At 36.0% G+C, this 21,401-nt stretch overlaps 1 protein-coding gene across 4 annotated transcripts in view; it reads right to left on the bottom strand.

Annotated features, from left to right (window-relative positions):
• Positions 1–21,401, bottom strand: part of TRIM37 (tripartite motif containing 37) — a 116,435-nt gene that overhangs the window by 80,872 nt on the left and 14,162 nt on the right. For all 4 annotated transcript variants that reach the window (XM_082861421.1, XM_082861422.1, XM_082861423.1 and 1 more), the window contains exons 4-9: positions 20,865–20,981; positions 18,842–18,929; positions 17,701–17,823; positions 15,899–16,022; positions 14,970–15,037; positions 3,907–4,031 (exon numbers count right to left, since the gene is read on the bottom strand). In XM_082861421.1, the coding sequence (XP_082717547.1) occupies positions 3,907–4,031; positions 14,970–15,037; positions 15,899–16,022; positions 17,701–17,823; positions 18,842–18,929; positions 20,865–20,981 (645 nt within the window). The remainder of the gene's footprint in view (positions 1–3,906; positions 4,032–14,969; positions 15,038–15,898; positions 16,023–17,700; positions 17,824–18,841; positions 18,930–20,864; positions 20,982–21,401) is intronic.

Genomic DNA, 21,401 nt, shown 5'->3' with positions numbered 1-21,401 from the left:
ACTCCAATTATCAGAACCAATGCAATTAATGCCTGGGAAGCCTTCCTGGAACCAAAAACCTAATCAGAGCTCCAAGGAATCTCTCCAGGATAGTCTTCAAATTTGGTCAAGTTATAATATGCTTTTGGCTATAATTTTGTGCAACTTCCAACTGCACAAACGTTGTTCAGTTCTCCCACTAAACATCTTTCAAAATGTCTACAGACATTATGCAGGCAATCCCCAGTTGCCTGCTGATCTTCATACTGTTTCTTCCACCATGTCCTTAATACTCGGTGTGATATATTTCCTTTGTTGTTGTTTTTGTTCTAAGACCAGAATATCATTGTCCTATTTTTAATCAGCTCTTGAGGGTCAAAGAGCTCACCAAGACACAAAATAAACAGAAGATGAAGAGGACATGTTTAACTTAGAACAGCGAGATAGAAAGCTTACAAGTTAAAGCATACAGGTAGCTAAAGCTTACTAACCAAGAGGGTACAGTATGGCTTTCACTTGCTGAGAATAAATGTTAACATTCAGAGCACAGAAAACAATTATCAATCCTACTATGACATACTCCTACATATGTATAATTTTTTAGCCAAAACTTTTCAGACACAAATAACATTATAATAAATTAGTGCTATGGGGAAGCATTAAAACAGGATACATATACTTCCCCTATCACCAGTCATCACATTTTATTTTATTACTGCTTCAATCACCTATCTTTTTCACTAAATCACAATATGAGGAAACAAGAACTCTCTATTGTGCTCTCTACTTGTATCTGGTACATGCCTGGAACATAGCTGGCATTCAAATATTCACTGAATGAATGGATATTTACAAATATTTGCTGGAAAATTCTTGTAATTTGGTAGAAGTATTTACTCAAAATTTCTTTTGCATTCTTTACATATATACACAAAGCCACAACGACCGCTAAGCCACCTAATTCTATCAATTCTACCATCCTTAAGTATTTATTAACATCTCCACATTATGCTCACTTGTTCAGAGGTTATCTATAATGATACTGGTGTTACCACTCTGTCTGCAAATAAGGCACAGCTTTATGTTCTCAAACTTTTATTTCTGTACCTCTTCTACTCTGGTCTTTATGACTGGACTCATCTCATGATGGTGTCAGTGAAGCTTCACGGAATACGGAGAGGCTAGCCTCAAAACATCTCTAGCCCGGTATTCTGAAAAATACTGATTTGCAAATCTTTAGACCAGAGACTTCATCATGACTTAAGGGATGAACGGAAGAAAAATAGGATAAGTATCCATTGTTCCCTTGAGAAAACAGACTGGTCAGCTACATAAAAACTGCTTTTCCATCCCAACTTGACCATTCTCCCAGAAACCAAAACTCTTTATGGACTGAGAACTGTACTTTTCTGCTATTTAAGTCCTCCCTGAGAGACTTAAATGCCCCAACAATACAGCCCTTCAAATTCTGGTTGAAATGATTTCGCTGCTGACTTCCAAATGTAGCAGCTCTTATCACATCCCCATATTTTTGTTCATGTATACATATCCTATTCTCATCCGCCTAATGAAATTCTAAGTATCTTTCAAGGTCTTCCACAATTCCTTTCTAGGCTATGAAGTCATCTTTACCACAGCAGTCTACCCTGACTTCTCAGAATTTCTGATGTAACTAAGTAACAAATATTCAATTTTAATATACAATTCTCTACCATTTCATGTGGAATATATATCCAGTAAGATTACTTCCTCTTCCATGGCTCCTATGCAGGACTTACAACAGTGCTGAGCACATAGATGACCTTTAATAAATAACATTACTTTGTTTAATGACCTTTTCTTCGCCATTGTGGCTCTATCACAAATCATCAACCGATGGAATATAAGGTACTCAGTTCCATGATCTCAAAGCTTAGAAACAATCACTGCTGCTTTGAACATCTAAACTTTGGTATGTAACTTAATGTCCATAAATGCTAGCCTTTCTTTCTTCTTTTTACATATGTATGTATGTATGTTTTTATTTATTTAATAATAAATAAAAAAAGACTGCATTGGGTCTTCCTTACTTCACGCAGGCTTTCTCTAGTTGCCACAAGCGGGGGCTACTCTTCATTGTGGTGCACGGGCTTCTCATTGCAGTGGCTTCTCCTGTTGTGGAGCGTGGGCTCTAGGTGCACGGGCTTCAGTAGTTGTGGCTCCCAAGCTCAGTAGTTGTGGCGCACGGGCTTAGTTGCTCCGCGGCACGTGGGATCTTCCCGGACCAGGGCTCGAACCCGTGTCCCCTGCACTGGCAGGCAGATTCTTAACCACTGCACCACCAGGGAAGCCCCTAGCCTTTCTTATTTGGCCCTCTTTTCTTTGCTGATCAATGAATCAACAGATGGAACACCTGCTTCCTCTATACTGCAAATCATAAACTAAGTTTCTAATAAAAATTACAGTTAAGTTATAAGGCAAGTTTTCCAGTAAGACAGTAAGGTTTACTAGAGAGGGAGAGGGCCCTAAGGTGAACTTTTCCCAGGGAAATCTCCTTAATTATCAGAGTTTTATTTTTTACTTTTTGGTGGTTTTTTCTTTATTGATGTGCCTCCTACCTCCCCCATCCCAACCCCAGTTTCAGTCCCTTCCATCTATATCCAAAAAAGAAGGTAGTGAAAGGAAGGTATTATTGGGGTTCTAAGTCTTGTGCAATTAGAAAGGAAAAAGAAATCAAAATAGGGACTTCCCTGGTGGCGCAGTGGTTAAGAATCGGCCTGCCAATGCAGGGGACATGATTCGAGCCCTGGTCTGGGAAGATCCCACATGCCGTGGAGCAACTAAGCCCGTGCACCACAACTACTGAGCCTGCGTTCTACAGCCCATGAGCCACAACTACTGAGCCCACGTGCCATGATGACTGAAGCCCGCACACCTAGAGCCCAAGCTCCACAAGAGAAGCTACCACAATGAGAAGCCCACGCACTGCAACGAAGAGTAGTCCCTGCTCGCCGCAATTAGAGAAAGCCCGCACACAGCAACGAAGACCCAACACAGGCAAAAAAAATAATAATAAGTAAATAAATAAATTTTAAAAAAAAAAATCAAAATAATCACTGGATGTGACAGAAACTGACACTCAAGAAGTCAAGTAGAGGGACTTCCCTGGTGGTCCAATAGCTAAGACTCCTCACTCCCAATGCAGGGTGTCCAGGTTTGTTCCCTGGTCAGGGAACTAGACCCCCACATGCCGCAACTGAAGATCCCACGTGCTGCAACTAAGCCCTGGCGCAGTCAAATAAATAAATAAATATTTTTTTTAAAAAAAGAAGTCAAGCAGAGTTGCTTGCCTGATAACCTGTTGCAAGTAGTATCAGTACAGGAGTTTACCTCTATCAATGGTACCCAAACTTTACTGCAGAGTTACTTGAGGTGCTCAAGATTCATTTTCTAGATACCATCTCCAAAGACTGTCAGGGAACAGGCCTGAGAATTTTCATTTTGGAACAACACTCCTGCTGGCTCTGATACAGGAGATCCATGTACCCTATTCTGAATTAAAACCCTTATCTTCATATATGGTATTTATATCAAAACTCGTTTCATTCCACTGATGACAGATAGAGTAATTCAGAAAAGGTATCTTCAAAACTGAAATGGCTGACCACACTATCAAAGAGGCAGCCTTGGAATATTAATGAATATCCCTAGTTGACTCAAATCTATTTAACAAGAGCAAATACCCAGCCCTTTTATTAATATTCAGTGCTTGAATAAAATATAAATATTTTATCTGGCTTGTTAATTCACAAAGAAATGAAGACTTACCTTATTGGTCAGGGAGAACTACCTGAGTTCTAGTTGTTAGCAACAGCTTTCTTTTGAAACAAGTACATGCATTTGCACATAAACTTCAAAAGAAAATAAAGTGAAAAAAATGTGTCGTACCTGGTAAAGTCTGGTGGAACAGGAGTGGTAACAAAGGACGCCATGGGCTTCCGATGAACTTGCTGAAACATCATGAGGATCTCTGAGCTCTTAGATATCAACTCACTCTTACTACAAGATCGCAACTGTTTGAGGAAAAGAACTGTCTGAATAAAAAAATTACTATGCATTGGCACCCCCAAAATCCTTAATAAAGAAGGAAAATGGAAATTATTCTGGTTATATACTGAAAAAACTGAGATAAAGAAAAATATTGGGTTGGCTAAAAGTTTTGTTCGGTTTTTTCTGTAAGCTGGCTGTAGTAGCACTTAGTTGTCTTTAACTTCATTCAAAAGTTTTGTTAGATTGTATGTGACAGCTGTCATATCAGGGTGCATTTAAAGAAAGACGTCTCAAAATTGGTGAATTTTTGTGTAGCAAAAATTTTAACACTGAAGATGGAACAAAAAAAGCAACATTTTCGGCATATTATGCTTTATTATTTCAAGAAAGATAAAAACGCAACCAAAATGAAAAAAAAAGATTTGTGCAGCGAATGGAGAAGGTGTTGTGACTGACTGAACATGTCAAAAGTGTTTTGCAAAGTTTCGTGCTAGAGATTTCTCGCTGGACAATGCTCCACAGCCGGGTAGACAAGTTGAAGTTGAGAGCGGTCAAATTGAGACATTAATTGAGAACAATTGACGTTATACCATACGGGAGATAGCTGACATACTCAAAATATCCAAATCAAGTGTTGAAAATCCTTTGCAACAGCTTGGTTATGTTCATTGCTTTGATGTCTGGGTTCCACATAAGTGAAATAAACCTTCTTGACCGTATTTCCGCATGCGATTCTCTACTTAAACGTAATGAAAATATTCCGTTTTTAAAACAAGTTATGACAGGGCTTCCCTGGTGGCGCAGTGGTTGAGTCCACCTGCCGATGCAGGGGACACGGGTTCGTGCCCCGGTCCGGGAAGATCCCACATGCCGCTGAGTGGCTGGGCCCGTGAGCCATGGCCGCTGAGCCTGTGCGTCCGGAGCCTGTGGTCCGCAACAGGAGAGGCCACAACAGTGAGAGACCCGTGTACCACAAAAAAAAAAAAAAAAAGTTATGACAGGCAATGAAAAGTGGATACTGAACAATAATGTGGAACAGAACAGATCATGGGGTGAGCAAAATGAACCACCACCAACCACACCAAAGGCCGGTCTTCATCCGAAGAAGGTGATGCTGTGTATATGGTGGGACTGGCAGGGAGTCCTCTATTATGAGCTCCTTCCGGAAAACCAAACAATTAATTCCAACAAGTACTGCTCCCAATCAGACCAACTGAAAGCAGCACTCAACAAAAAGCGTCAACAGAAAACGCATAATATTCCATCAGGACAACGCAAGTCCGCATGTTTCTTTGATGACCAGGCAAAAATTGTTACAGCTTGGCTGGGACGTTCTGATTCATCTGCTGTATTCAACAGACACTGGACCTTCAGATTTCTTTACAAAATTCTTTTAATGGAAAAAATTTCAATTCCCTGGAAAACTGCAAAAGGTACCTGGAACAGTTCTTTGCTCAAAAAGATAAAAAGTTTTCAGAAGACGGAATTATGAAGTTGTCTGAAATATGGCAGAAGGTAGTGGAACAAAAGGGTGAATACGTCGTTCAATAAAGTTCTAGGTGAAAATGAAAAATGTGTCTTTTATTTTTACTTAAAAACCGAAGGCACTTTTTGGCCAACACAATAGCTTCTTTCAAAGTGGGTTTGAAAGTTAAGAATCTAGGTTTATTAATTTCCATTATAACAGTAAAGTTATTGAGTAAATGTATTTGATTTTAATGTATTTTTCTCTCATTGTATATTAGCATAAATCCAATTCTAAGCAACTATAAATGTATTTTAGACTGGTACAGTGAACCCATTATGTATATAAATGAACAAACCCCTAAAAGTCAACGACCTTCAAACAAGGATTTCTCGAATTGCACTCCAGGGAACAGAGAAATGTTACGACCTAACACACAGAAAAAAGTCTTAACCTCTATCAATCTAGGAAACATTAAGTTATACCAAAGGTAAAAAGTGAGAAATTCAACTTTAGCAAAATAAGCATGGTAGTTAAAAGACTACTGATTTAAAAAAAAAAAAAAAAAAAGACTACTAATTTTGTACTCAAGACAATTAGTTTGAAGTCCTAGTCCTGCCACACACCAATTATGTGGCTCAGAGTCTGTTAATGTGTAAAACTGGAATAATATCTACCGCTGCTTGCTGTGCTGGTTTGTTAGATCAAGCATGAAGCTGTATGTGAGACAGCTTTGTAAACTGCTATGGGCTGAATCGTGTCCCCACCGCAAACTCATTTGTTCCAGTCCCAACCACCAGTACCTCATAGTGGTACTGGAGATACTGGAGATAAGCCCTTCAGAGGACAAAACGAGAAGGCAGCCACCTGCAAGCCGGAGAGAGAGGTCTCAGGGAAAACCAAACTGCCAATACCTTGATCTTGGGCTACCAGCCTCCAGAACACTGAGAAAATAAATTTCTGTTGTTTAAGCCTCTTAGTCTGTGGTGTTTTGTTACGGAAGCCCTAACAAACTAATACACTATCAAGTGCCATACAAATGATATTCAAAAACCCACGACAACTGGGTTTATGTCTTTTAAAAGATAGTTGCTTACAGCTCACCAAGAATAACGATATAACATAACTGGTATCATATGATAAATACCAAAATTTATAGCTTTCATTCAAATATTTATTGAATGCATACTATGTGCATCCCTCCTTGACCTTATTTCCTCCAAAGGTAGACTTTTAAATAGATACCTTTAATAAAGTTAAGGTAGTTCCTTTTACTCTTAGTTTGCTGAATAATTTGGCCATGAATGAGGATCAAATATAATTGAATGTTATTTTAAAAATTAATATTATTCTATTCATTTCTACTTATATGTTCATGTGGTTTTGCCCTTTAAACTCTTGAGTTACAATCAAGAGATTTTTCTGATAATGAAACATTCCTTTCATTCCTTTCATTAACCCTACCAAGTCTTGCTTTCTTGTTTTGTTTTAGTAAGTATCCTACTAATTTTGATTTGTCAGTATTTTAACATTATGGTATTTATGTTTACAATAGAGTTGGGCTTTAATTTTGTTTTCTTACAGTGTTCTTATGCTGACTCGTTATTAACATTACATCAATCTCAAAGACTGAGATGTTAGCTTTGGTACATTTTGTATTCTTTTAGGAAAAAAAAGTGCTTATGATAGATAACAGATATTTAAAGATCTGGTAAAAATTTTCCATTAGTCTGGATCTGATGTTTTTTGATGTCTTTTGACTATATACTTCTAATATAATTTATGTAATGTTTCTTACTTTAAATTATATTCTTTCTTAGGTCATTTTTGGTAATTACAATTTCCTAGAAAACTATCTTCTTCATGTAGATTCTACCTGAATAAAGTTGCTCATTTTTGTAAAGCACATAGAATAGTGCCTGGTATATAGTAAATGCTATATCCATAATTACTTTGTAAAATATTTTTATTATTTAAATTTCTACTATATTTGTAGTCACGTCCCATTTTTCTTCCCAATATACTGTTGGACATTTTCTTCATTTTTCCTAATCAACCTTGTTAGAGTATCTTCCATTAAATTAATTTATTCAAAGATCCAATACTGGGTATGTTGATCCTCTCAACTATTTCATAGCACTCTCTTGTTATTTCATCACTGCCTCTGTGATTTCCTTCCATTTTATGCTTCTATACCATTGTTCTTTTTTCTGTCTTTTTTCACTTATTCATAATTTCTTAAACTTCATTTTAGACTAAAAGTTTCCTTCTAAATATCCTGTAGCTACATCTATTTTAATAATTTATCATTCCAATGGCAATGTCCTCCTTCACTTAAGAACTATGTAGATATTTAACATATATTTAAATGCGTACTTACATACATATATGTAAATTTTTAAACTGTGTTTTTGATATCTATCTTAATTATACTGTGGTCACAGAACATGTTGTTTATATAAATTTATTAAATTTCTTCAGAATTCTATATACCTTAGTGTGTGACAAAATGTTGAAACTGTTCCATGTGGACTTAAAAAGAATATATATTCTTCAGTTTGGGATTCAGAATTCCACATATACCTTTTAAATAAAGCTCTCAATTTTCTTTTTCAAAGATCTTCTATTCTTACAATCTTTTGTTAGTTGGAACTATTAGTTTATCAGATTTAAATAAAATAAAATAATTTATTTTTAATCACTCACTACAGATAGTAATTTTATGAAAATCTTATAATTCTGTCAGCATCTGCATTATATATAATGAATTTATGTTTTGGGAACACAAAATCATAACTGTCCTATCTTCCTAAGGTAGACTGTTCCCTTTTTATCACTCGTAATATTTTCACTTTAAATTTTTCATCATTCTCTAGATCTGTCTTAAGAAGTTCACCATGGGATTTTTAAAACTTCGACTTAATCCATTTACATTTATTTTTATTACTGATGTCAGTGTCATCCACTAATGACAATACACAAAATCCAAAAAAATACTCAACCTAAAAATAACCAAAAAAAAAAAAAAAAGGAACAAAGAGCAGGTGGAACAAACAGCAAGATATTAGACTCAAACTTCACCCTATAAGTGAGCACACTAAACATCCCAGTTAAAAGTCAAAGACTGTCAAACTGAATTAAAAAAACTAGAGCCAATTGTATGCTGCCTACAAGACACACACACTTTAAATATTTAGGAAAAAATACATTAAAAATAAAATGACAGAGTAAGATATGACATAGTAATACTAGTTAAAAGAAAGCTAAAATGGCTTTTTGACATCAAATAAACTAGATTTCAAAGCAAACAGGTCTTTCACACTGATAACGGAAACAATTCATCAAGAATATAACAGTCCTTGGACTTCCCTGGTAGCACAGTGGTTAAGAATCTGCTTGCGGGCTTCCCTGGTGGCGCAGTGGTTGAGAGTCCGCCTACCAATGCAGGGGACACGGGTTCGTGCCCCGGTCCGGGAAGATCCCACATGCTGCGGAGCAGCTGGGCCCGTGAGCCATGGCCGCTGAGCCTGCACATCCGGATCCTGTGCTCCGTAACGGGAGAGGCCACAACAGTGGGAGGCCCGCGTACCGCGGGAAAAAAGAAAAAAAAAGAATCTGCTTGCCAATGCAGGGGACATGGGTTTCAGCCCTGGTCAGGGAAGATCCCACATACTGTGGAGCAACTAAGCCCGTGTGCCACAACTACTGAACCCTCGTGCCACAACTACTGAAGCCCGCACGCCTAGAGCCCATGCTCCACAACAAGAGAAGCCAACGCAATGAGAAGCACGCTCACCGCAACGAAGAGTAGCCCCCACGCGCCACAAGAAGAGAAAGCCCACGCGCAACAATGATCCAATGCAGCCAAAAATAAGTAAAATAAATAAAATTTAAAAAAGAAAGTTAAAAAAAAAGAATATAACAGTCCTAGATGTTTATGCCCCTACTAGTATGGCTTCAAAATTTATGCAATTGGGGACTTCCCGGGTGGTTCAGTGGTTAAGACTCCACACTCCCAATGCAGGGGGCCTGGATTTGATGCCTGGTCAGGGAACTAGATCCCGCATGCTGCAACTAAAAGATCCCATGTGCCACAACTAAGACCTGGCTCAGCCAAATAAATAAATAAATATTTTTTAAAAAACAAAAACCAAACAAACAAAACCCAAAATATATGAAGCAAAAACCGAAAGAACTGCAAGAAACAGACAAATCCATAATTATTGCTGAAAATTTCAATACCCCTCTCTCAATAATTGATAAAACAAGGAGACAGAAAATTCGCAAGGATATAGTAGACTTGAATATCATCATCAACCAACTTGACCTGACATTATAGACTATCAGAAAAATCCCCAAATATTTGGAAACTACTTGAGTCAAAGAAGTCACAGGGGATATAAGAATGTATTTCAAACAGAAAGGTCTCAAATCAATAACCCCAGCTTCCACCCTAAGATTTTAGGAAAAAAAGAGCAAATGAAACTCAAGCTAAGCAAAAGAAAGAAAATAGTTAAATCAAAATAAAACTCAATAAAAAAGAAAGAAAAACAACAGAAAAAAACCAAAACGAAAACCAAAACCTAGTTGAGAAGATCAACAAAAATCAATATCCTCTAGCCAGACTGAGCAGGGAAAAAAGATAGAAGATACAAATTACCAATGTCAAGAGAGAAGTGACATTTCATTCTACAAATGTTAAAAGGATAATAAGGGAATATTATTAATTTTATGCCAATAAATTTAGCAAATTCAAATAAAATGGAATAATTACTTGAAAGACACAAACTACCAAAGCTCACTCAAGAAGAAGTAGGCAGGGACGTCCCTGGTGGCACAGTGGTTAAGAATCTGCCTGCCAATGCAGAGGACACGGGTTCGAGCCCTGGTCCGGGAAGATCCCACATGCCGCGGAGCAACTAAGCTCCTGTGCCACAACTACTGAGCCTGGACTCTACAGCCCGAGAGCCACAACTACTGAAGCTCGTGCGCCTAGAGCCCATGCTCCGCAACAAGAGAAGCCACCGCAATGAGAAGCCCTCCACCACAACAAAGAGTAGCCCCTGCTCGCCACAACTAGAGAAAGCCCGCACGCAGCAACGAAGACCCAATGCAGCCAAAAATAAATGAATGAATGAATGAATGAAAAAAAGAAGTAGTAGGCAATATGAACTGCCCTATATCTAAATTTTTTTTTTTTTTTTGGTTGCACTGCGCAGCATATAAGATCTCAGTTCCCTGATCAGGGAATGAACCTGTGCCCTCTGCAGAGGAAGCACAGAGTCTTAACCACTGGACTAACAGGGAAGTCCCAAGAACTGCCCTGTATCTATTAAAGAAACAGAAAACTTTTTGTTTTCCTTCTTTCTTTCCACAAAGAAAACAAGGCCCAAATGGCTTCATTGGTGTATTCTATCAAACAACTAAGGAAGAAACATTATCAGTTCTACACAACTTCTTCCAAAATACTGAAGAGGGCATAATTTAAAGCTCATTCTTTAAGGCCAGCATTACTTTGATAACAAAGACAGACAACAATTCTTTAAGAAAAGAAAACTACAGTCTAATATCCTTCATGCACAGAAGTGCAAAAATCTTAAACAAAATTTTAGTTAATCAAATCCAGTAATATATTAAAACGACAATACATCAATCAACTTAGGGTTTTTATCCCAGGATAAAAGTTGGTTTAATATTTTTCTTAAATGTTCATCTATTTTAAGAACTAAAAAGAAAAACCATATGATCATCTCAATATATGCAGAAAAAGAATTTGACAAAATCCAACATTCAATCCTAATGAAAACTCTCATCAAACGGAATAGAAACGAATTCCTAAACCTGATGAAGGACATCTACAATAAACCCACAGCTAACATCATACCTGAATCAACATTATACGAGAAGTTCTGGGCAGTAACACCTAACAAGAAATAAAAGGCAGCCAGATCAGAAAAAAATCTGTCTTGGACTTCCATGGTGGTCCACTGGCTAAGACGCTGCGCTCCAAATGCAGGCGGCCCGGGTTCAATCCCTGGGCAGGGAACTAAATCCCATATGCCGCAACTAAGAGTTCACATGCTGCAACTGAAGATCCCATGTGCCGCAACTAAGACCTAGCAGCCAAGTAAATAAATAAATAGAAACACAGAAAGACAGGAAAGGAAGGGGGAAGGGGGGAAAGGGAGAGGTAGGGAAGGAGGGAGGGAGGGAGGGAGGGAGGGAGGGAGGAAGGAAGGAAGGAAGGAAGGAAGGAAGGAAGGAAGGAAGGAAGGAAGGAAGGAAATCTGTCTTTATTCAGAGATTACATGACTATCTGCAGGCAATCCAATGAATCTACAAGATAGCCACTAGAACTAATAAATGAATTTAGCAAAATCACAGGAAACAAGATCAATATACAAAAATCAATTGTATAGATACAAGTCAGAAATTGGAATTTTTAAAAACACCCTTTATCATATCAAAAATTCTGAAATACTGAATAAATCTGACGAAAGATGTGAAAAACTTGTACCTTGAAAGCTACAAAACACTGCTGAAATAAAGTCTTCATGAAATGAAGACTCAGTATTGCTAAAATATCACATCTCCCTAAATTGATCTATAGATACAATGTAATTCTAATCAAAACCCCAGAACTTTTTTTGGCAGAAATTAATAAGCTGATTCTAAAGTTCAGATGAAGATGCAAAGGATCTGGAATAACAAAAAACAACTCTAAAAAAAAAAAGGAAGAGCAAAGTTGGAGAGCTAACACTGCCTTTTATTATAAAGCAACAATGATCAAAACAGTGCAGTAGTGACATAAAATAAATCAATAGACAATGTGTATATGGACTAAGTTTTGAAAAAGATGCAAAGGCAATTCAGTGAAGAAAGGCTAGTCTTCAACAAATAGTGCTGGAAAAACTGGATAGCCATATATAAAAAACAAAAACAGAAAGACTACCTTGGATCCATACCTCACATACAAATATGGACCAGGGACTTCCCTGGTGGTCCAGTGGTTAAGACTCCATGCTCCCAATGCAGGGAGCCTGGGTTCGATCCCTGGTCAGGGAACTAGATCCTTCATGCCACAACTAAAATATCCTGAATACTGCAACTAAGACCTGGTGCAGCTAAATAAATAAAATTTTTAAAAAAAAGGATCAAAATGGATCATATGCCTAATATAAAACCTAATACTACAAAACTTCTAGAAGAAAACACAGGAGAAAATCTTTGTCACCTTGGATTAGGTAAAGATTTCTTAGCTATGACAGCAAAAGAACAAATCGGTAACTTACACTTCATCAAAATTTTAAAACTTCCCTTTAAAAGACACTTTCAAGAGAATGAAAAGACAAGCCATAGACTTGAAGAAAATCTTTGCAAAGTACATATCTAATAAAGGACTTCTACCCAGTTTTTTTATAAAGAACTCTCAAAACTCAGTAAGAAAACAAACAAGTCAATAAAATGATGGGCAAAAGATCTGAACTTCAAACAACAAAGAAGATCTGAACAGACACCTCAACAAAGAAGCTATATGGATGGCAAATAAGTTCAAGAAAGGATGCTTAGCATCATTAGGTATAAGGCAAATGCAAATTAAAACCATAATGAAATATTATTACACTCCTATGAGAACAGCTAAAATTAAAGATTGACTATATCATGTGTTAGCAAGGATGTGGAGGAACTGGCACTCTCAAAGACTACTGATGGAAATATAAATGGTACAATCTTTTTGGGAAAACAGACAGCATTTATTAAAAACCTAATCATGTATCTACCACTCTATCTTAGGAGGACCCAGGAGAAAAGGAAATATATGTCCATCTATAGATTTGTAAATGAATGTTCACTGCCACTTTATCTGTAAAACCCAAAACCAGAAAGCAAACCAAATGACCATAAACAGTTGAATGGAAAAACAAATTGTGGTATATACATACAATGGAATACTACTCAGCAATTAAAAAGGAAACAACTATTGATATATGAATGAACTGCAAAATAATTCTGCTAAGTAAAGGAAGTCAGACATAAAACAAGTATATAATGTGTATGATTCTAACTACATAAAATGCTAGAAAAGGCAAAATTATCTATAATGACAGAAAGGAGATAGGGGGTTGCCTGGAGAGGGAAGTGTTGGGAGAAACAGGAGAATTTATACAGAGGCACAAAAAATTCTGGAGGAAAAAAGTTACTACTTTGACTATGGTGATGGTTTCGCAGGTGTATACATTTGTCAAACCTTATCAAATTATACACTTTAAATACATGCAGCTTATTTTTCGTCAATTATCCTTCAATAAAGCTGTTAAAAGAAAAAAAAGTGCACAGATCCCCAGATCCCACCCCTACTCCACTTATAGCTGGTTTAAATTTGTCCTATCACTCCAGCAGAAGGCTGCTAGTTTATTCTCTGGAAGGGATAAAATAAAATCTCTGGACTAGGAGAACAACATGCACAATTAAGAATGGGAATACTGGGGAATTCCCTGGCAGTCCAGTGGTTAGGACTCCGAGCTTTCACCACCGAGGGCTCTGGTTGGGGAAATGAGATTCCGCAAGCCGTGCAGCACGGTCAAAAAAAATACTGAAGAGAAAAACAATATATAAATACTTATGTACTGAACTCTACCAGCCAAACTATCAACCAAATGTAAAGATTGAATAAAAATATTTTCAGACATGCAGTCTCAAAAAATTTATTCTGATTACCCTTTCATGAAAGCCACAGAGGAAATGTGATACCAAAACAAACGTGTAAATCAAGAGCATGGAAGCCATGAAAATCAGGAATCAGGATTCTTGGGTTGAATTCCAAGAAAGAAATGAAGGGGATCCCCAGGATGATAAGTAAGAGAACAACTGCATGAGACAGCTGTGTACCAGGCATAGAGAGGAATTCGAGAATTCCAAAAACCAAATTCAAGACAGATAAAATTATCAAATATTTATGTGACACTATACATTTTATTTATTCATTCACTATGTACTTTATCCCCACCTACCCCGAATCTAAATTATAAACTCTCTGAGGATTATTTTGCCATTGTGTCCACTGTTGTGTTCCAAAGCACCTAAAGCAATGCCTGCTATCTATTTGGTATGTAATAAAAATTTCCTTAATAAATAAAAATGCTAATTTTACCCTAAGAATCATTATGTGTAAGTAATTGGCAATAATATTCTATCTCGAAGTCACCACTTAAGTCACAATGTCAGAAGATTTTAATGTTTTAAAGATTCTTATTGGCTATTATTCCCAGTAAAAATAATTCTGTTTTTTTCAAAAACAAAATTAGTATTATTTTATCTAGTTCCCATACATGATGGAGAAACCTTGAATCAGCTGATTCCTATTTCATAAAAATCCCTACTATAGCACACAGATCCCCAGATCTTTTGATCTTACATAATCTGTCAAAAAACTTTTAAAGTACATGAACAGAAAAAGGATAAAGACTTTATCTCATTTCATTTAATATTTCATCACCTGGTGCTCTACTTCCTGAAGTAAGGATTCCAACAGTTCTGTTTCTTGTGTCAGAGATGTCTTCTGACCTATTTAAAAAACAGGAGAAGACCAACACTCAGGCTTCTTATGGTTCAAGAATAAAGTTAAATTTCATTGAACATGTTCAATAACAAGGAATCAATCTCAAGTAAGCAAAACTTATTCATTACAGCTACCCTAAAATTTTTTCCAGAGTTTTAATTATAGTAGCTTTGACAAGAGGATTTCAGAACCAACCCTAACTACAGTTACAAAGGACAATGCAGGGTCTATTAAATACTTCTAAGAAATATACAGTGACAGTATACTTTGTAATGAAATTAACATTATTGCTTCTTCTAAAGGAATATAAAGCTATAGAAAACTAACATTTTTAATCAATCAACTATTCTAAAATAATTCCTCCCCCCAAATTTAAATGCAGCCTAAAAAGAAGAATGTAGTTAAGTGGGCCATTTGTTTATATTAAATGTCAGCAAGAGGTATGTGCTTTGAACATAATAGGAACCTGTAAAAAAGAATGTCCAGAGAGGAAAACAGTCTCAAAGAAGCTGGAAACACAGAAGGATAAAGGAATTATTGTTACAGAAATTATTATTATAGAGAAGCAAGAAAGAAACTGCTTTACATGACACAAAACAAAACAAAACAAAAAAAAGATAGGCACGCTTGCCAAATCAGACCACCTACTTTGTAAATCACAAAGTCTGAAGAGCTGGAAGCATATCTCATGAAGTTAGCAGAAGTTGTATCAATTTGGTGTAATGTTAATTGATACAGAGGAACAATTAACAGGTAGAACTTCTATTTTTTAAAGCAATCTTTTCTTAGCCTATAATAACTCACCAACCACTGAACCTCAAGGAGGTTCAAAGCACCATGTACACAAGCAGCATAGGAAAACTCACCCATCAGTGTTATAAGCTTATTCTTCAGCTGTGTGTCTAACCGTGCAATCATCATCTCCACCGCATTTCTAATTTCCCGAACACGCTCATCTTTTGCACTTCTGACAGCTTCGACATTTCTTTCCTAGAAGATAACCAGGTAAAAAAATTTTAGGACTCCTCTGGTGGCGCAGTGATTATGAATCCACCTGCCAATGCAGGGGACACGGGTTCGATCCCTAATCCGGGAAGATCCCACATGCCACGGAGCAACTAAGCCCGTGCGCCACAACTACTGAGCCTGTGCTCTAGAGCCCGCGAGCCACAACTACTGAGCCTTCGTGCCACAACTAGTGAAGCTCATGCACCTAGAGCCCATGCTCCACAACAAGAGAAGCCACTGCAATGAGAAGCCCGCACACCGCAACGAAGAGCAGCCGCTCGCCACAACTCGAGACGGCCCGTGCACAGCAACAAAGACCCAACGCAGCCAAAAATAAATAAATAAATTTATAAAAAAATTTTAATTGAAGAATTTTTTTAAATAGAAGTAAACAGACATTAATGCAATCACTGCAATTATTCTTAAAGTCAGTTGAATTCCTGAAACTCAGAAAAAAATTCTTAAACAATTAAAGCATAACAAAGTACACAATATTTTAACAGTTAAACAGAAAGATATGTAATTACAAAAAAAACTGCTTTGGGTAACACATACAAAACACATACTCAAAGCCCCAATCATATAGGAAACCACTGTTCAAAACCAAAAAATTATACTAAAGCCAGTTCACATCACACAAAACTCTAAAACAAATGAAAAATTTGAAAAACCACATCTACTCCAATTTACAAAGTTTTAAATTTTTTTCAGAACGAAACAAACAAAGAAAAAAATAGGGTTTTTAAAGATTGCAGAGCACATAGTTTTTTTTAATAGCATACTACCAAAAATAAAAAGCAATCTTTCCTATACTTAGTATTATTATAAGCACAAGCAGTGAAAATCTCAAACTAGAACAACCTCCCTAATGCCCAAATTAAAATGCTGTCAAGAGAAAATAATAGAAAAAAAGGTAACTAAACGAAGGCCAAATAGAAGCCATCCAACTTGTTTATATTCCAAAATGACTTTGTGTAGCATACATGTAACTCAAAAACATTATTTTCTGTATAAAGAATGTTATAAATGATGATCTCGATCTTGATTCCTACATGAGTACAATAAAGACAACATCTTGAGTTAGGAATGGTCTGCAAACCTCAGGAATAACTGTCATTCTGGTAACTTTAAACAAAATATATTCCAAAAGTATATTTAGTACTTAAATGTTTGATGCTTATTACATTTTCCCATAGAAATAATATTACAAATGGTAAATAGCTCACCAGAGCTCTTTGACCCATTCAGTATCTAAAGAGTAGTGTTAAATATTACTCTTTGAATTCTTCAGTTTTAATTCAGGACATCAGAAATAGTTCATTCCCTGGTAGCAGAAACTCTCCCAAAGAATGAATGACTTAATGACTGTAAAAGTCAATACTGATTCTGTTTAGGAGTCAATTACTGACTATGTAACAAACAGGTTTATTTAATTCATTCACTGATTCGCTATTTCTGCATAAGAGGAGGCAATTCTCTGGCTCCAACTTCAGAACAGGCAAGGGGTTTGGATGCAAATTCCTCAGCTAGTTTGAAGTTGGTGAGAACTATATCTTATCAAAATTTCAAATCTTGAGTTCAACATCTGATTGGTTTATATTATGAAAAATATATATTATAGACTATAAAAGGGATAATGATCTTTCAGTAGTAGTCTTACCACTTCTTGAACTAAGCTGATCAGTTCCATGAGACGCCGACGAAGTTTGGCTACCTCTTCATTCACTTTAGTAACATGCTGCTCATAAATTTCCGCCAAAGGTTTAAAGGTATGTCCACCATGCTATTTAAAGTAATGAGTAGTTTTTGAACATTTCCATATATCTCATCTGCATTTACATTCCTTCCTTAACACTCTATGGATACTAATAAACTGGTAAATAATTTCAAATGAATTTTATCTTTTGGCTGCCTTCACTTTGTTAAAACAGGCCAGAGTTTGCTTAAAATCACTTGGCCCATATAGGAAATCCTTCAAGATTTTAGATAATGGACTTTAGCAAAATGTTTACTTATCTAGAAGTTTTCACTCATTTAGAAAGAAGCAAAATCCTTAACAATGGCCCAAACCACCTGACACAACCTTATTTGTCACTCTTCTTTTGGTCAGTACTAGCCTTCTTCCATGACCTCAAACCTCTTCCCACAGCCCATTGCAAAAGAAACGTCTTATTCAAAAATAATTCTCTTTCATCCACCCTGTCCAAATTCTCTACCCACTTAACTCCTACTCAATCCTTTGGAGCTTAACTCAGGGTCAGGTCCCATGGTTATTCACTCTCATCAGCACTGTATATTTATTCCTAATATTTATCACAACAGTAATTAAGTACAGAACTAGTTTGACATCTGCCATGTTCATCTCTGAACCCCTACTCTCTAGCACAAATGAATAAATTAGAAAGGTACTTGAGGAAGAAAGATTAAAAGAAAAATCATAAGAACTAGATATCTGCATTCATATTGTTTCACAAATGTCTATAAAGTTTTTGTTCCATTTTAAAGAAATTGGAAATCACAGCCAGGATATCAGATCAACTGATATGAGTAGACATTTTACAGGTTTTTAATTAAAATAAAATATTTATGTAAGGGTTGCATATCATACATCAAAATCTCCCAACAAAAGAAGTTTCTCTGGAATAAGAGAAGGTACAATACTTTCCGCTATAAAGCAGATACATTTAATTTTCATTCTATAAACAGAGTAAAATGATATTACTTTCTATCTAAATCAAACAAATATTTCAGTGCTTTCTACACTCTAATTAAAAATAATATGCTGAATTTGTTCCGCTTACCATTCCTCCCCAAAGTGCACACTGATGGCAGATACACTTCTTACAAGTCCAGCAAAATACACTAAGTTTTTCATGGTGATTTTCACACCTATACATTATGAAAAAAAAGTACAGTTATAAATTAAATAAATTTAAAAACTGGAACATAGTTACTGCAACAAATTCCTAAGTTTGGGCAAACAGGTCAGTCGATTTTAAATGACTATATCTCAGGAAATATAAAATGTACTCCATGGCTTCTGTGAATTAAGCTGAACAATTACATGTAGAGACAATTTTTTTTAAGTATTGTTTTCATCCATCTATAAGGACTTTAAAATTACATGAAAAATGCAGACTAGTTTCTATTTAAAGTACAAAGATAACATCATTTCTGAGAAACTGTATAGATGATAAATTCTATCCTATTACTACATTTTGGGCAAATCAGATTATGTGTCCCTGCCTACATGAGCATGTACGCATGCACACTTTTTCTACATGTGACCAAAGTCAACAATAACCAAGACACAGGTGATTAATTGCACAATACCAGATTCTCATTAGAAATGAACAATTCAATTTAAAAAAGTTTTCCCTTAAACTGAATAACCACAAGCAGAAGAATAAAGTTGGACATGGTTATTAATTGAATTGTGTGCCCCCAAATTCCTACACTGAAGCCCTAATGTAATTGTATTGGGAGTTAGGGCCTTTAAGGAGGTAATGATGGTTAAATGAAATCACAGGGGTGGAGGCCTACCCAATAGGACTGGTGTCCTTACAAGAAGAGAATGAGACAGCAGGAGTGTGCACTCACAGAGAAAATGCCACGTGAGGATGGAGTGAGAAGTAGCTATATCCTAGTCAAGGAGAGAGGCCTCACCAGATACCAACCCTGACAATACCTTGACCTTGGACTACCAGCCTCTGAAACCATGAGAAAATAAATTTTGTTGTTTAAGCCACCCAGCCTGTGGTATTCTGTTATGGCAGCCCTAGTAGGTAAATACCTTTAAGTTAAATACCTTTAACTTATACCATATTAAAAAAGTAACTTAAAATAGATCAAAGACCTGAACATAAGACCTAAAATGATAAAACTCTTAAAAGAAAACACAGGGGAAAAGCTTCATGATACAGGATTTGGCAATGATTTCTTGGATATGACACCAAAAGCACACACAACAAAAGTAAAAATAGATAAATTGGACTATATCAAAATTAACAACTTCTGTACATTAAAAGACACAATAAACAGAGAAAAAGGGCAATCTATGGAATGGGAGAAAATAGGAACAGAAAGTAAAATGGTGGGAAATAGGAAATTATTGTTTAATGAATTGAGAGCTTCAGATTTGCAAAATGAAAAAATTCTGGAGATTTGCTGTACAACAACGTGCATACACTTAACACTATGAACTGTATACTTAAAAATGGTTAAGATAGTAAATATTATATTGTTTCTTTTGCCACAATCTAAAAAATTGTTTCTCTTGCCTATAAAGGGGACACACTGTTGCAATTTTAAAAAGCTTTTCACTGATAAATCACACTGAGCTTACAGAAAATACCTAAATAGGTCGACAATTTGTATTTCTCATTTATAAGTAATCTGAATATCCAATAGGAAATTAATAAAAGCATGACAAAACAGCATATTAGATACTATCTCATTTAGCATGATTTCCACACTACCGAATTTAGAATATAGCTTTTACAATATAGGAAATTTATCAGAACCATTATTAATCAATGGCTTATATATAGGCACCTTTAGCAAACCCAAGGGGGGGCCAGTAGGCATCAAGAAGCAAAGAAGAGAGATTAGTAATTAGCAAATTGTGGCAGTTCTAATCCTTTATGAGAGGCTTTAATAAAAGAAGTCAGAGTTAGAAGGGTCTTTCCAAATAGAGACACCCACACCATGCCAGAAGAAAATTGTCTTAGTGTTCACCTAGGAAGCTTAAACTTTCAATAATGTCATTAAAATACCATGTGGCACAATCTATGAAACACTTGAACAAAGAAACTAAGGACATACTTGTCCTTTTCATTTTCTTCATGTTTGGTGAGACTGCAGAGTTGAAGAGTATCAAGCTGCTGTGTTACTTCTTCTGCCCAACGACAGTTGACTAGTTCTCGTAGCTGGAGTGGAGCACTGGAGAGAAAATATACATACATGTACTCCCAGTCAGGAATTTGAGATCATTTTCTAAAACACATTTCAAAGGTAAATACTGAGGTGACAAATGTGTTAACTCAATGGGGGGAATCCTTTCACAATGTATATGTGTATCAAACAATCACATTTTATACTTTAAATACCTTACAATTTTGTCAATTATACCTCAACAAAGCTGGAAAAAAAAAGGAAATTATAAATCAAGAAAAAATAAACACTCCTCAAAATAGGGCTCACAATCATATTCATACCATATTACTATCAAAATAGTAACAAAAACACAATGAAAAGTATGGTTTGTAACTTATTTTTACAATAATGTATCATTTACAAAAAAAAATGAATAAAAAAATTAGCAATTCAGATTACAAACTGAATTCTTTTTTTTTTTTCCCC

Source organism: Leucopleurus acutus (genome assembly GCF_964270905.1).
Source record: "Leucopleurus acutus genome assembly, chromosome: 19".
Taxonomy (NCBI): Eukaryota; Metazoa; Chordata; class Mammalia; order Artiodactyla; family Delphinidae; genus Leucopleurus; species Leucopleurus acutus.
Note: the sequence above shows the minus strand (reverse complement) of the source record. Positions and strands in the feature narration are given on the sequence as shown.